This window comes from Musca autumnalis, unplaced genomic scaffold (genome assembly GCF_047663935.1).
Source record: "Musca autumnalis isolate F117 unplaced genomic scaffold, ASM4766393v1 scaffold_5, whole genome shotgun sequence".
NCBI classification, from domain to species: Eukaryota; Metazoa; Arthropoda; class Insecta; order Diptera; family Muscidae; genus Musca; species Musca autumnalis.
The window spans coordinates 7,572,925-7,590,890 of NW_027412088.1; the positions used below are offsets into that span (position 1 = coordinate 7,572,925).

General features: G+C 35.1%; 1 protein-coding gene across 50 annotated transcripts in view; it reads right to left on the reverse strand.

Moving 5' to 3' along the window:
* Window positions 1-2,218: 2,218 nt before the first annotated feature.
* Aldh-III (Aldehyde dehydrogenase type III) overlaps window positions 2,219-17,966 on the reverse strand; it is a 70,792-nt gene continuing 55,044 nt past the window's right edge. For 10 of the 50 annotated variants that reach the window (XM_073956688.1, XM_073956689.1, XM_073956691.1 and 7 more), the window contains 7 exons: window positions 11,688-12,090; window positions 11,227-11,621; window positions 10,961-11,158; window positions 7,101-7,216; window positions 3,324-3,459; window positions 3,093-3,243; window positions 2,219-2,489 (listed from right to left, as the gene is read on the reverse strand). In XM_073956688.1, coding sequence (XP_073812789.1) covers window positions 2,472-2,489; window positions 3,093-3,243; window positions 3,324-3,459; window positions 7,101-7,216; window positions 10,961-11,158; window positions 11,227-11,621; window positions 11,688-12,090 — 1,417 coding nt within the window. In that variant the 3' untranslated portion in view covers window positions 2,219-2,471. Of the gene's footprint in view, window positions 3,019-3,092; window positions 3,244-3,323; window positions 3,460-6,713; window positions 6,830-7,100; window positions 7,217-7,530; window positions 7,647-10,960; window positions 11,159-11,226; window positions 11,622-11,687; window positions 12,091-17,966 lie in introns of all 50 variants that reach the window. The other 40 variants (XM_073956685.1, XM_073956686.1, XM_073956687.1 and 37 more) reach the window with 5 other exon arrangements.

Sequence of the window (17,966 nt, forward strand, 5' to 3'; positions counted from 1 at the left end):
ATATACAGAAAAACCAAAGACATCGAATTGTAAAGACTGGAAAAGGTGCATAATGCAAATATGTTTATGAAACAAAGTATCTAAACATTTTATCAACAACAGGGTTATGTTAATGTTAAAAACTTCATTAAAGCGCATTTCGGCTTATTCGAATTGTAGTAAAGCAAAAAGTTGGACTTAGGATTGTATTCCATAGCAGTTTCCAGTTCATTGAATATGAACTAAGCTGTTAAAAACGCCTGAAATTGTTAACTACTTAACAGAATGCTGTTATAATATCGTAACAACAGAGCTTAACTCCATCTATTGACAAATGTTAACAATTGACTTTTCCCATCTTAGTATATTTATATCTTTGGAAAAACTAAACATAGGTTTTTCTAAACCATCAAAAAGGACAATGAAAACGGGAAAATATTGATTAGTTGCGAAAAAGAGTCGTACCTAAAATCTTCTGAGCAATATTTTTGTAGAATATTTGGATGTTGAAAAATCTCATCTAGTGGTACTTCTACTACGGATCAAGAAATAAAAGATAAAAAGGGTATGAAAAGAAATATAGTTAGTATAATGAAATATTCTACAAAAAGATTCACCAATCGATTTGCGACATGTATTCTAAAAAGGAAGCTACAATAATGCCAAAGAGAGACATGAACCTATTTTCCCAAGTATTATAGGGAAAATTTTTAAAAATCATCACGTGATATCTCAGAAACTTGACCTATGGCTAAAATTTCCTTTTGGGTTCTTAATATACTCACCAAGGGCTTTCATATCCAAAAGGTATTTTCCACCCCCAGACTTTTGAGTTACATTTTGTGTTATTTAACATTTTTGTTTTTATACCATTCCCTATTTTATGATGAAATTTGTATGTGGACGTTATTTTTGACAGCTTGCTCTGTTACTAGTTTTACTTTTAAAAAATACTGGAACGAAAGTAATGTTTGTAAACCCATAATAACATCTCAAAGCAATTATAGTATATTTAGTCGGGTAAAAGAAGCTCATTTTATTAGTTAAAATTCCTTTTTATTGAGTAATTTAAATACCCAGCAAAATAAATTGGAAGTAGTGCAATGTAGACTAGTTCTTTCACGGCATGTTTTTATGCAGTTCAAACGGAGTCGTGAAAAAGGCACTCCATTCCTCACATTTTAACCGCATTTGGATGCAATCCAAAGAATCACATCCATTTGTCACATTTTAACAACATCCGGAGGCAGTTCAACGGAGTCGTGAAAAAGGCACTCCAATTCCTCACAATTTAACAGCATCCGGATGCAGTGCAAACGGAGTCGTGAAAAAGGCACTCCGTTCACTACATTTTATTAGCAGTTGTTAGAGATCCCTACATGTACATAAATCAGTTTGTACATCTCTACAGGCAAAAAGAGATAATCGTGTTAACATTTCCAAACATTTGTTAATACAAACTAAATAATATTTAATTTGCGAACATTTTTCCGGTAACTCACGAGAAGAAAATTTCCAATGGAGTGCTGTTGGAGTACATGTCGAAATCTTAACTGGTGATGGGAAGACAATATCAAACCCATTTAGCAGATGAAGCAAAAGCACTTAAGTTTGGATTAAATGAAAAGCGGAGGAAACACACATGTTTGCGATTGAATTCAATAGAGAATTTTCATAATTTGTGTTAATTTAATAAAGTTATTAATATTTTTGTTTTATACAAATAATAAATGCATTTTATTTTGTTATTCAAAACACGTGCTCTGGACTGCCTCCTATTCTACCCCAAAGGGTCAGTTAAAATGCAATGCCAAAGGGTCAGTTAAAATGCGGTGCCAAAGGTTCAGTTAAAATGCGGTGCCAAAGGTTCAGTTAAAATGCAATGCCAAAGGGTCAGTTAAAATGCGGTGCAATGGAGTGCCTCTTTCCGGGGTCACTCCCTTGTAAAAATCATGAGTGAAAATGCATAATTTGATGCACTTCCAAATCACTTGTACATATCATTTAACTGCCTCTTCGGAGGCAAACTTTTCGCTGGGTACATATCATTTAACTGCCTCTTCGGAGGCAAACTTTTCACTGGGTATATACTATTTGACGTATTAGCAAATTTGCTCTTTTAGTAACAATAGCTTGATTTAAAGTCTTTTCAAAGAGTTACTACATATTTTATGTTCTGCACATCATTTCCACGCCGATGAAATCTGAAAAGTCTCCTCTAAAAATAAAACTACTTTAATTAACATTTTTTTTCTTCAACATCTTTAATTAGTACAAAAAATACTATTTTCTAAATACAAAAATACACAATAATAAAAAACGAAACCTCAATAATAATAATGTAACAAACAATAATAAAAATAATAATTAATAATAAGAAAAATAATTTACAATTTCAGTTAATAGTTCTTTGTTATGTTTTTTTTTTGTTTTGTAACCACAGATCCATTAACCTTTAAGAATTTTTTGCAACAAAACGCGAAATGTACGATCTAATTGTTATCACTTTGCTGTAAGAAATAAAAACAAATTTGAAAATAAAATCATCAGAATCGTTGAAGCGTGGTGGCATTATTTAAACTACTGCGACAATGACAAAAATATAATAATACTAAGCATTTGACGCTTACAAACAAATCTAATATGTCACAGGATTTAGTGATGTGTTGTTTTATGAATAGATTTTGTTTTAGGTAATGTATCCATTTTTTCGTTTTCTTCTTTTTTTAATAGAAATAATATGTATGTGTGTATATAGTATGTGTTGCCCAAACATGCCATGAGCCATCTAATGCCAGATAATAAGATAGGAAAATAGTTACTTGCCCCCAGGCACATTAATTTTTTTTTTGGATGAACTTGATGATGATTTGGTTCGAAAATACCGCTTCCTACACACATACTGATAAACTCTGTTGAAGTTCATAGTAGAGAGTGGTTGTGGTGGTTGTGGGTGGTGGTAAGGAGTAGTAGAGTGATACGCTGTTTTAGTTAAGGTGCTGATATTTGATGCATTTCTTAGCGCGATAACAGTTTGCCCTTTAATGTTTTCCAAAGTGAATGAGTTTTGTCATGAGATTTGCATGAATGCTATTGAGACGCAGTCTATTTACCTGCATATAGTGATTGACGAGGAATGTCAATCCAACGCCCAAACCAAAGACCAAAATATGTGACAAATACAAATTGGGCAAGGGACGGCGTTTACGCAACAAGAAATTCAAAATGTTGGCCTTGCGTTCCGAATAGGGAGGATAACGTCCACTGGAAAATTTGTAAGATTCAAATAAGGTGTTAGTAAGCAAAGTGCTACGTACATACATAAATACATTTTAAATACTTACGATGACAATTTTTCTCCTAATGGTTTCAAGTTCTTGCCAAGACAAGACTTTTTGTGAACAAATGTATCAAAGGTGTATTTGCCATGATAACTGCCCATTCCACTGAATCCAACGCCACCGAAGGGCAATGTGTCAACTAAAGTAAAAAGTTTGAATTGATTAGTTCTTTGTAATGTGATAAAGTAACTAAAGAACAGAGCTAAATGAAGAGCTTTTTATATTTTGAGTTTTTCGACCCGAAATTCTAGGTGGCCTAGACATAAATGCATGTACAAAAATATGTACATCTTTCTCTATTTAGCTCTGTTTTTAACTTTTTTTGCTATTAATTTGTGAATATTTAGAAAGAAAGAATATTTCATATGAAAATTACAATTAAGGACAAAATTGCTATCCTTTCATTCTAAGTATTCCAAGTATACACTCTATGGTCCATGAAGCCAAAATGCTATGCTTCGTAGCTAATGAAATTAAGATGTCTTCATAATTTCAATTACCAAAAGCTTTGCGCATCTTTATGTCTTCATTGACTATTCTAAAATTGTATATTAAAATAATAAATTTACTTTTATTGTAAAAACTAGCTGGTATTACATATTATTACAGAATACATTTTGTTATTTTTATAGTTTAGAAAAATTAGTATCAGTTAACATCAGTAAGCATAGTTAGCAAGAGTTAAATAAAGCTCAAAAGGGGTTTATAATTACAATTGTTAAAAGTTTTATTAGTATTATGCGATGGGGTCCTATGGAAGAACATACCTTTTAAATTAAAATATGACACTAAGTGGAAAGAACGACTGTAATAAGCCTATTAGACCTATATATTTATATTTAAATGGAAATGTTCAACACGCGCCATGTGGCAAAGTAACATGTCCGCTACTTCGTATGCGGAAAAAGAATAAAATACAATCCCACAGCAGCCAAACTGAAACCGTTTCGACCATTAGTTGCCAAACCAGCATCAAACATATGCTGTTGCTGCAACAGCAACTGAAACAAGTAAAAAAGTATCAGTCGCCGACAGAGATATACCCTCAGCCTGTGTATATTGAAACAATTTTTTCCAAAAAAAAAAAATCGTATGTATTTAGGGTGTTTTAACCATTTTGGTCGTTTGAACCAACAAATATGTTGATTAGGATTAAATGTCAAAAGTTTTGCGGAGGAGATACTAACAGGAATGGATCCACATTGACCATTGTGAAAGTGGATCTCCAGCACAACACATGGTGCCATAGGGGGTTTTTACACTCTTCGGGCTGTTTGCTCAAGAAGTATGGGCTTGCCCCTAAAAAACTTTTACCATCGTAATTGAGGCAGCGAATGCATGTTGCTTCAACAAAAATCAAAGTGATTCGATATCAGGTCTTAAAGTGAACTTATCCGAAATTTTGTGTGGGAGGTACCGGATGGAGTGGACAAATATAGTCCATATTTGAACCTGATCTATATCTGGTAGATATATTAGGATGTGTAAAGTATGGACCAATTCGGCCACTCCCTTCAAGAGTTACCGTACGAACAATTTTTCCGAACATTTTTGAACATTTGTGGGGTGGGTACCTGAAGGAGTGGGCCGATATGGCTTATCTTCGAACTTAAACTATGTTTGGACAAAATATTACTAAGGCCGAATGTTGGACCTAATCGGCAGATCCGTTCTAGAGTTATCTTGCGCTCCAACCACCTCACACGGTGTCTTAGGGGTTTTTTGCAACTTTCATGCTATTTTCTCAGGAAGTATGGACTTGCCCCTAATGAAACATGTACCGTCGTATGGGGGGCAGTGAATACAAGTTGCTAAAACAAAAATCAAAGCGATTCGAGAGATGGCCCTAAACTGAACTTTTCCGAAATTTTGTGTGGGAGGTACCCGAAGGATTGGACCCATTGTGTACATATTGAAACCTTCTCTAAGTCTGTAACACATGTGCAAAGTATGGACCAAATCGGTTACTCCCTTCAAGAGTTATCGTGCGCACAAATTTTCCGAACATTTTCGAACTTTTGTGGGGGAGGTACCGGATGGAGTGGACCGATATAACCCATCTTCGAACTTATACTAAGTTTGGGCAAAATATTACGAAAGCCAAAATTTGAACCGAATCGGTTCATCCGTTCGAGAGTTATCGTGCGCTCCAGCCAGACAGACGGACGGACATTGCTCAATCGACTCCAAATTGTCTAAAACCTTTATTTCGATGAGTCTAAAACCTTTATGGGTCTAAAACCTTTATTTCGATGAGGCACATTTTGGCCGTATGAAAGTATATATATCCTCGTTAGCATAAATGCTGAGGGTATAAAAACAGTCCATTAATTGATATTTAATTTTTAGTACTGTTCGTACCTCTTTGTTTCGAATTTCTGGCGGTATCTCGCCTCCGCACATCAACAGCGTCATTTTAAATTCTATATGTATTGCTTAACCCTTTCACTGAATACCATTGCGCAGCATTTAGTCCCCTTTTTAAACTGCGACCTTAAATCGCAGATACTTTTCGTATCCTTGTAGAACATATTTCTATAATCACCTCCGTTTCTCAACCTTACATATTAAAAGTGAACCTAATACCAATACTAATACCAACAGCTCCCCCCCACACCTTACACAAAATTTAGTATTTCCAAAACCACCTCCATATCTCAATCGATCTTATTAGGCGTTTACACAAGACAGTTTGTCTTCAAATACAACTCTGATTTACTAACACATACATACATTTGTCGTTTGTCTCTCAGCTGTCCATCATTTTTTCATAGACAGTAGAGGTAACAAATTTTTGACGTTTCTGTAAAAATAAGTGAAATAATAATTGAAAAGTGTTGAAAACAAAAGAAAATAAGCCATAACAAAACATGTGAACGGAAAACATAAAGAAATCGATGATTTGCATTCATAATTTTACAACTGTTTTTGCAGTTGTCGGGACGCCTACGTCACACAGGCATGTTTTGGGTTTTTGACAATCAATACATGAACTCAACTGTCCTGTCATGTGTTACCCTGCGTTTACAAATGACAGGACAGTTGAGTTCATGTATTGATTGTCAAAAATCCAAAACACAGATACTACCCGTGTCGAAAATTTGATGGATAAATACACAAAAACGCTTAATGATAGCATCAGCAATTATACGAATAATCTATATCAACACGTCAATCCACTTTGATAAGAATATCAACAACTAAATACCAACTTGTATGTATATAATAACAATCATATATAAAACTATATAATTTGATAAATCTAAATGGCCACAATCGCATAATACAATGGAAGTATAACAAATACTTAAACACTTCTACATAGTGTATGCCTTGAGCATTAGCATTTAAAATCTACAATGAAAAAAATATTGGCTATGAAATATTGCATACCTGCAAAGTGACCCAAAAGGTCATTACTGCAAAAACCACCACTGCTAGTATTGGTTTTAAACAATTCAATAGTTTTCTTTGATTCACTCAGAACGTATAAAGCCAACGGTTTTTCTCTATATGTATATAACAATAATAGTATATTTGTACAGGGTGTTAGTTTAGTAAAAAAGATTGAAAATGAATAGAAAAAGCGAATTTCTTCAAACCCCTTATGAAATATTGGCACAAATGTATTAACGTTATTAAGATGAGTCGAATGAAAAAAATGTCTGTTTTTACCTAATCAGAATCAATGTTAAATTTAAACTATTTTATAGAACCATGCAAGAAACATTCTTAATATTCTTAAGACTAATATCATTCATTATTTTATATTGTATGTACCTCCACAATGCATTATAACATCGTTACTGCAATATCCACCACTAGTTGTTTTATCTCTAAACAGCTCTACAACTTTTTTCGAACTGGAGAACACATAAAGAGCTAAAGGCTTTTCCCTGGTTGAAAGTTAAAAATTGTAGAAAACATAATATAATGCAGGCATAAGATGCTTTGTTTTTTTTTTTCATACAAATAAGTTAAGAGGTGAAATATGTGTAAATTAATAAACATATACATATGTACAAAATGTGAGCGAAACCATTACCATTGACATACAATTTTTGCTGAAATATAACCTTCTCCAACAAACTATATACCAAGAAGTATACCCAACACCTTTTCTACATTCATACTTCTATTCAAAGAATTCTTGCAGAGTGCACACTGTTTTCATGACGTTTTAGAGAGAGCTTTTCTCTTATTCTCTTACCAGCATAATGCATTATTGTGTCATTGAGTAACATGCCTCCTGCCCGTGTACTGTGTATGAATAAATTTTGTATTTCGGGTTCCGTTGTAAAGACGTACATCGCCAGTGGACTTTCTCTAATTATTTTTAAATGTTATATTGTGTTCGGGTGGACAACATGACACAAACCACGATGAAAAAGTGTTTTTGTTTTTTGAACGAGCAGACAGTCAACAAACATGGTTTACAAATGAGACAAAAAGACAAATTAACATGAGTGTGTAATAAATGAGAATAAAATCTTCTACTAGAAAAACAAAGGATATTTAACAGGGCGCAATGCTGCCGTTAATATCGTTTACATTGTCACATTGATAATTTTGCAGAATGAATTGTTATATGATTTTTCGCCATTAACATTGTAAAATAGTTTGCTACTGAAATAGAATTAATATTATTAATCGATCGATTTTTAAAGATAAAAAGCCCTGATGAATTTTTAAAGGAACTAATTGAAGCTATGTTTATATGTTTAGATCTCATTAATAAGTTTTAAAAGTAAACATGGCTTTAAGCTGTTAACTAACAACTTTTCTATGTGATAATTTGTCTTACAGTGAATTCTTTTGTGTATATTTTGAGTCATAGTTAAACCCCATAATGTGTGTAGATGAAAATTTTCCTAGACAAAAGTGCAAAAAGCCTTCTAATAACTATAACGTATACAAAACGTTAACCCACATTCAATAACAGACAAACAAAGGACATGGTGATGGTTGTATGTGAATTCCTGAAAAAATATATGAATGATTTTTAGTTAGTCTATGAAATAAAGTGAACTTTTCTATCCGTGTTTCTTTTTTTTAATATTAAAACCTACAAGTATTAAATTAAAAGGAGGATTAGATTACAGACTTTCTGGAATGCTTTAACTGCCATGTATCTGTTAACGAAATATATATTAGGGTTATAACTTTTTTACAATTTTTGCAAATATCAAAAATACCACCGCATAGCCGTGTAGAGCATGAAAAACTACTATGAAATACGGTGTCATGTTTTCTCTATCGCGAACAAAGTTTCCGCACCAAATGCATTGATGTTCAGTTATTTAACTTTATTTGTTATAATACCATATACGCTTTTGGCTTAACTCTAGTTTAGTAAAAACTCTCCGATTTTTTTGAAAAATTTTCCAGAGGTAGATATTTTTGCGCTGATCACGGAAATGTATAATTTTCTTTGGGGGACGGACCCGGTTATTGGAACCGAAAGTCCGGGTACAAAAACCGGGTTAGACCCGGCTCTACTGAACCGATTGGAAAGCTTATGGAAATCCAACATGTGGTCATATGATGGGATTATCTTCAGGTGGTCAGGTGATATAACCTAAAAACTGATTTTTGGACCCGGATTTTTCCATAAAACCCTCAAAAAATCGAAAATGCGTCCATTATGGGCGCCCGCTTAATGTATTGCAGATTATAGCACGCACTTTAACCTTTCCACAATGGCGCTATATGTTGTAATACCTTCTCTGGATCCAGAGATATGGCTCTTAGAATCTCGATAACCCGGTTTCTCCAAGTGGCTATTTATAGAAAAAATTATAATTTAAAAAAACATATGGTTCCCTTTCTCGAGATTTGCACCTGTCCATGGGAGAAAGTTTTAAATCCCCGGCCGAAGGCCGGCTATTTAAAGAAAAATTTATAATTTAAAAGAAAAATGTGTTCCCGTTCCCTAGATTTGCACCTGTCCATAGGAGGAAGTCTTAAATCCCCGCCCGAAGGCCGGCTATTTAAAGAAAAATTTATAATTTAAAAGAAAATTTTGTTCTCGTTCCCGAGATTTGCGCCTGTCCATAGCAGAACCGAGTTCTGAAGATTCTAAGGGCCATATCTCTGGATCCAGAGAAGGTATTACAACATATAGCACCATTTTGGAAAGGTTAAAGTGCGAGCTGTAATCTAACGTACATTAAGCTGGCGCCCATAATGGACCCATTTTCGACTTTTTGAGGGTTTTATGGAAAAATCGGGGTCCAAAAATCAGTTTTTAGGTTATATCACCTGACCACCTGAAGATAATCCCATCATATGACCACTCGGTTCAGTAGAGCCGGGTCTAACCCGGGTTTTGTACCCGGATTTTCGGGTCCAATAACTGGGTAACCGGGTCCGTCCCCCAAGAAAGTTATACATTCCGTGATCAGCGCAAAAATATCTACCTCTGGAAAAAATTTCAAAAAAATCGGAGAGTTTTTACTAAACTAGAGTTGTTCCACGCTTTTCGTAATAACTTATTAATAGTTATATAAAATCAATATCAAACCATTCTGGACCAATTTGTTATCAAATCGCGATATTTCAGAGTATTTAATGCACCTTTGACAATATTGCAATTTTTGTTTTTCTTTATAAACTCGCGATTTTTATGTTTATATTTATTGTACCTATCGGACAAGAGAATATGTGGTCATTTGCAACGAATTCGCGGAAGTTACAGACTGTTTTCAATAACTATGCCTGTGAGAATCGTATTTGTTTTCTTTAAATATCTGTTAAAAAAAAGCAAAATTTAAATTTTTAAATAGAAAAGCGGAAACTTTTTTTAAACGAGTCGAACAAAAACAAGTGTTTTCGTTATCAGGACAATATTCCGGCTTGGTATTTTTTATAGGTTATAGCCCTAATGTATATTTTGTATATATTTTTTTACATTCAAATTGTTGCAATACGTTTAAAAAATGTTACTTCCAATTGAACATCTGAAATCCTATTTTTAGCTCAACGATATTCTGTACTGCATTTCACATTCGTAAAGTTCATTTTGAATTCCCCTCTCTTCATCCACGGAAAACTCTTAGTTTAACCCAGATATGTCCAAGGATTTATAATGATCATTTTTTAGAAGTTTTTGTATATATTTTACTCACAAAAATTTAAATTTTGTGTACTGGGACTCTTTGAAATGGTGTTGAGATGCATTTCTAGCTATATCCTGGATATCAACAATCATGCAAACAAGAATTTAGTGTCATATATATAGAACATTGGGCATATTTGGGTTAATACCTATCTACCTAATTTGTAACTCTAGCTACCAATTTACATTAGGTGCCAACAAATTATCAAAAATGTGTCTATTTATGTATCTGTAGATTTGAGATTGAAAGAAAACAATTTATAGTTCCTGCTATAAATATCAATCACTTATTAAGAAATTTTGTAATAGAAAATTTGTAATTCAGATCCAAGTGCTGACATGGATGTAACACCTACAACAATGATCGATGACCATCCTCTACCTTAATATCAAATTATATTTCGAATTCGTCTACCAACTTTAAAATAAAACTCCATCTTGACAAAATAGCTGAAAATGACACTTGAAGATGTATTTCATGAATGATTTACCCCAAATGATGATTTTGGAACCGTTGACCTACCTGGAATTAATGAATTTGATGGCATCATATGCACTTTCAACATTGACAATGGGCAAGATGGGACCGAAAATTTCAGATTGCATCACAGGATCTTCTGGTTTAACATCTACAATAATTGTGGGTTCAATGAAAAGTTCATTGGCATTGTGGTTGCCACCAACGGCAATTTTGCCATGTTTCATTAGGCCAAGCAAACGACTGGAAAGAAAGAGCGTATTTTTTTATGATCATTTTAAAAATGAGCGTATTTTCTCATTTAAACTTACTCGAAATTGGTTTTGTTTATAATACGACTGAGATCTGGACTGTCCTTAATATTATCACCATACCATTCCTTAAGGATTTCTTTGGCTTCCTTAATGAATTCAACTTCAATTTCTTTGGAACATAGCACATAATCGGGAGCAATGCAAGTTTGACCGCAGTTGATCAATTTGCCCCAGAGAATACGTTTAACAGCTGTCTTCAATTCTACAGTTTTGTCAATGTAGCAGGGACTCTTGCCACCCAATTCCAATGTAACGGGTGTCAGGTACTTATTGGCGGCGGCATGAATAATTTGACCCACACGTGTGGAACCAGTGTAGAAAATGTAATCGAATCTCTGTTTCAATAATTCTGTGGTTTCTTGGGGACCTCCACAGACAATGGGATAACATTCCTGTAAAAAATAATAAATTACGAAAAATGCATAACGACAATAATGAATGGTGGGTGGATGACCTACATTATCCAAATACTTTGGCAATGTTTCTTGAATGAATTTAGCACAGTTGGCAGCTACTTCACTTGGCTTTATCACAACACAATTACCAGCAGCAATGGCTGAGGCGACAGGCACTAACAACAATTGTAGAGGATAATTCCAGGCACCAATTACCAAAACAACACCATAGGGATCCTTGTATATTTCAACATCATCCATAAGATTGACCATAGATTTGGGTGGCAATTCGGGTTTAACCCAGTCGTCAATGTTGTACAAAATGTTTTTCACATCATTTTTCAAAAATTCAGTCTCCACAACTAAACTTTCTTGTTTGGGGCGTCTCAAATCAGCATCCAAAGCATTGATCATATCATTTTCATGTTCCTCGTACATGCGCAACAAATTCTCCAATTGCTTCTTTCTGTAAAAAGAAATGAAACAAATATTTTTTTTACTATTGTTGTTGTATTTTATGGATACATTTTATATCTCTTCGTCATTGAGTTTGTGTTCTTGATAAGGGAAAACTTCTACATGGAATTAACTGTCCGTTCGTCCGTCCTCGAGTTCATACAATTGAAGATATGCCGCAACAGTTCGAAAAATGTTTACATTACTCTCGATTAAATGTTTACAATTTCGAAGCTATCAATGACTTCATCTTATATACATACATACATATCTCCAGATAACGATTCCAGAATACAGAAGTTGATACTATTTATAATATTCTTTATTTGCCGATCCGAATTCGGATTTTGGCAATCATACAATAACAAATTAAATATTTTAGATTAGAAGAAAACAAGTAAAAAAGTATCAGTCGACTTTACCGACAGAGATATACCCTCAGCTTGTGTATATTGAAATAATTTTTTCCCAAAATACGTATGTATTTAGGGGGTTTTAAAATTTTTGGGCCTTTGAACCGTCAAAAATGTTGATTATGATTAAAGATCAAAAGTTTTGCGGAAGAGATACTAAAGGGAATGGATCGACATTGACCGTTATGGAAGTGGATCTCCAGCCACAACATATGGTGCCATAGGGGGTTTTTACACTCTTCGGTCTGTTTGCTCAAGAAGTATGGACTTGCCCCTAAAAAACTTTTACCATCGTAATTGAGGAGAGGACAAATATAGTCCATATTTTACCCTGATCTATATCTGGTAGATATATTAGGATGTGTAAAGTATAGACCAATTCGGCCACTCCCTTCAAGATTTACCGTACGAACAATTTTTCCGAACATTTTTGAACTTTTGTGGGGGAGGTACCTGAAGGAGTGGACCAATATGGCTTATCTTCAAACATAAACTATGTTTGGATAAAATATTACTAAGGCCAAATTTTGGACCGAATCGGGAGATCCGTTCGAGAGTTACATTGCGCTCCAACCACCTCACACGGTGTCATAGGGTTTTTTTTTGCAACTTTCGGTCTATTTTCTCAGGAAGTATGGACTTGCCCCTGATAAAGCTTGTACCGTCGTATGGAGGGCAGGGAATACAAGTTGCTAAAACAAAAATCAAATCGATTCGAGAGATGGCCCCAAACTGAACTTTTCCGAAATTTTGTGTGGGAGGTACCCAAAGGAGTGGACCGATTCAGTCCATATTGAAACCGTATCTAAGTCTGGTACACATTTCACGATAAGCAAAGTATGAACCAAATCGGTTACTCCCTTCAAGAGTTATCGTGCGCACAAATTTGCCGAACATTTTCGAACTTTTGTGGGGGATGTACCCGAGGGAGTGGACCGATATAATCCATCTTGGAACTTGAACTAAGTTTGGACAAAATATTACGAAAGCCAAATTTTGGGCCGAATCGGCAGATCCGTTCGAGAGTTATCTTGCGCACCAACCACTACACACGGTGTCATAGGGGTTTTTTGTACCTTTCAGGCTATTTTCTCAGGACTCAGAACTTTTCCGAAATTTTGTGTTGGAGGTACCCGAAGGAGTGGACCGATTGAGTCCATATTGGAACCTCATCTAATTTTCCGAGCATTTTCGAACTTTTGTGGGAGAGGTACCGGAAGGAGTGGACCGATATAACCCATCTTCGAACTTAAACTAAGTTTAGACAAAATATTACGAAAGCCAAATTTTGGACCGAATCGGCAGATCCGTTCGAGGGTTATCGTGCGCTCCAGCCAGCCAGACAGACGGACGGACATTGCTAAATCGACTCCAAAGTGTCTGAAACACATTTCGACCAAACATACTTGGGGTCTAAAACCATTATTTCGATGAGGCACATTTTGCCCGTATGAAAGTGTATATACCCTCGTTAGCATAAATGCTGAGGGTACGACGTAACTCGTAGCCACCAATATGACGCTATAAGCGATGACGTTATAAGCAATATTTATTTATGTGGAATATAAAGGGCAGAAATTCGGGATTTTTGGATTTCGACGTTATAAGCGATATGACTTTACAAACGACGACGTTATAAGCGATTTCGACTGTATTAAGTATCACCGAGTTCGCACACTAAAAATAGCTACATATGTAAACACTTTCTTGTGAAGTACCAACCCAAAGGACCGATTTACGATATCAATCCGACGGCGGCCGGTTCTATGCACTGGATTTCCTCCATTTTAATATGAATTTCTCCTTTAAAACGAAATCAAATGCTCGTTGATGAATGATTCACATCAAAACATTTGTTTTTTTATTTCTTCCAAATATTATTATTTTTTGCATGGCATTTCCAAAACAAACGTGAGAAAATACATAAATTAATTTCAATAGTCTGCACTTTAAACTGCGGAATTGGCAAATTACTTCCGAATTCGTCAGATATTTCAAACAAAAGTGGTGGCTAAAAGTCTCAGCAGGGGAGGACGGTATGCTGATAATAGGTGCAAATATAAACTAATCGATGAAGATGATACCGAACTGATGGTCTGTTGCTGTCTGCTTTTGTTAGTTTTTATTATTGTCAGACATGCAAGAAAAAAAAAGCAAAAAACAAAGCATAACATGGAAATAAAGATATGACAACAGAAAAACAACAACTAAATTAAAATAAAATTTCGGATATGAAAAAGGAAAATAAAACAAAACCGTATATCTAATGACCAGCGTTGATGATGCTGATGATGGTTTTGACGTTACTGATGATGTTAGGCTAAGCATGCTAACGGCTATGCTATAGTGTCTGCGTGCCAGCCACTTGTCTGGTCTGTCCACATGGGCGAGTGGGCAAGGTCATATCTACTACGTTAGATCGATCCATCGGCACACCACGAAAACGAAATGCTTAATCAATTAACATGTGAGTGAATATTACAAATGTATCCACAGACACATAAATTCTTTTTGCATGCAAACACGAATTGAATTCGGTTTGTTTGGATTGTTTTGCCAATCATGAATTGTGCACAAACAGAGAGTATTCAGATGAAGAACGAGAGAGAGAAGTTATAATAATTTTTGTTGAATGCAAAAAAACTCAAAGAATGCTTGCAAAAATGGAATCTTATTTGCATTCATTAAAAAGGGAAGTGATATAATATCTTAAATTAAATTCTTTTGTTGGCTAGACAACCAACCGACCAGCAGCAACAATTATTGCTAGAATGCGTATTGACATGCAGACCATCATCGCGTAGTAAACAGCGGCAGGCGAGTAACATTATTCAAATTTCTAAATTTTGATTCTTTTTTTGTTTTTCATTTTCATTTCCATAAAACTTGCGATAATTTTATCTTGAAATTTACCATCAAACCTTGATAGGACGCATTACTTCCGTTTTAGAACACACCACATACAACGCGTCAACGAATGCGTTTTGTTTGGTAAAGAAATCAAGAAAACGAAAAATAGATTAAACGAAGAACTAAATGTATCTTCTGGTATTCTTAACAAAACTATCTTATAATCCAAACTAAAAGAGAATCACATCAAATGTATTCAATATTATTAATGGTCTTCTGTAGTTTGCCAGATTTTTTTCATACGTGTATTCTGAAACTTCTGCTATACGAAATGATTAATTATATGGGTGGAAAAATGCAAAACTTCCATCAGCAAAAAAAAATGCATTCACTTTCATTAGTTTTGTATGGCGGAACAATTTGTTATTCGGTAAACAAATGTTAATTTCGAAAAAATATAACTACAAAACAAGTGAGCAAAGGATATAGTCGGGACGGGGCCGACCATGTGATACCCTACACCACTACCCCTGTGCATAAACTTTTCACTGGTAAACATTTCTTTAAGGGAATATAATCCGACTACCACCAAAAATAATATGCCTCTTTCTCTCTGGGACCCCCATAAGCAACCAAAATTTTGTGACCATCCGATCAAAATTACGACCTGTAGCTTGATTGCAAAAAATGGAAGAATTGGATGCATTACCGACTATTGTGGTATCGCCCTTGTTTGGCCACCTTCGCCAACCTGCTTTACACGAATGTAGAGGTAATATTTTCTTCTTTCATTTACAGGCTTTGCCGTTGGAATACCCCTACTAGAAGCCGATATATTCACAAAGAAGAAAACTTTGAATTTGTCTCCAAATGAGTTTTTCTCCATTCCGACCCCTATATATTATCCGACTATCACCAAAATCAATAGGCTTCTTCCTCTGTGGGGCCCCCATCTACCCCCAAAAATTTCGTGATTACAAAAAATGGAAATATTGGGTATTCCTTTTGGAATCCTCCAACCAGAAGCGGAGATATTCGCATAAAAAAACGTTGACTTTTCTCCACATAAGCTTTTCGCTTAGTCCGACTCCTGAATATTATCCGACCATCACCAAACTAAATAGGCTTCTTCCTCTGTGGGACCCGCATCAACTCCCAAAAAATGCGTGACGATCCGATCAAAATTGCGACCTGTAGCGTGATTACAAAAAAATTGGAAAATGGGATGCATTATCTACTATTGCCATATCTCTGCTATTTGACCACCTACGACAACCTGCGTGATTACAAAAAAAATTGGAAAATGGGATGCATTATCTACTATTGCCATATCTCTGCTATTTGACCACCTACGACAACCTGCTTTTCATCCTTGTAAAGGTGATATTTTCTACTTTCCTTCCCAGGTTTTGCTTTAGATATACCTCTTAAAGAAACAGAGATATTGGCTTTGAAATAAAACGTTGACCTTTCCCCAAATAAGTGTTTGCCCATTCCAACCCCTGAATATTATCCGACCATCATCATCTTAAAGAAAAAGAGATATTGGCTGTAAAATAAACTGTTGACTTTTCTCCAAATAAGTGTTTGCCCAGTCCGACCCCTAATTATTATCCGACCATCACCAAAATCAATAGGCTTCTTCATCTATGAGACCTCCATTAACCCTCAAATGTTCGTGACGATCCCATCAAAATTGCGACCTGTAGCGTGATTTCCAAAAAAATAGAAAAATGATATGTATTACCGACTATTGCGATATCTCCGTTATTTGGTTACCTACGCCGACCTAGTTTGCATCATTGTAAAGACGGGATCTTCTACTTTCAGAGTTAGACTTTGCTTTTGGAAAGTCTTCAACCAAATCTGTGATATTCGTCAATATAATTAAAATCGCAAAAATGGAAATTGGGGTTTTATTTGCTACTATTGTGATATCTTCGTTGTTTGATCACCTACGAGCACCTGCTTTACATCATTAGAAAGGTGATATTTTCTACTTTCATTGTCAGGTTTTGCTTTTGGTATACCCCATATAGAAGCTGAGATATTTGCTTTGGAAAAAAACGTTGTCATTTTATCCACCTAAGTTTTTTGCCCTTTCCGACCCCTAAATATTATCCGACCATCACCAAAATCAATAGGCTTCTTCCCCTCCGGGACCCCTATCAACATGCAAAATTTCGTGACGATCCGATCAAAATTGCGACCTGTAGCGTGATTACAAGGTTTAGATGGACAGACGGACAGACGGACAGACGGACGGACGGACGGACTGACGGACGGACACACATAGCCAGATCGACTCAGCTCGTCGAGACATTCACTTTGGTATATATAAGTATGGGTCTGCGACCATTATTTCGATGCGTTACAAACTTTTTGGCCAAAACCAACTTATAATACCCTCCCCACATAGTGGTGTAGGGTATAATGATGATTCGAAGTCATATATCTTCTGTTCTTTTTTTCAGTAATTATCTAATCACATTTAAGATTAATTGTTGGGTAAATTTCAAATAATGGTACTTATAAGTCAATTATTATATCATATAATTTAGCAATGATGCATGCTGTGCTGCGCTTATTTCTCGGAAGCGTTTTTCATTATTTTCTATTAAAA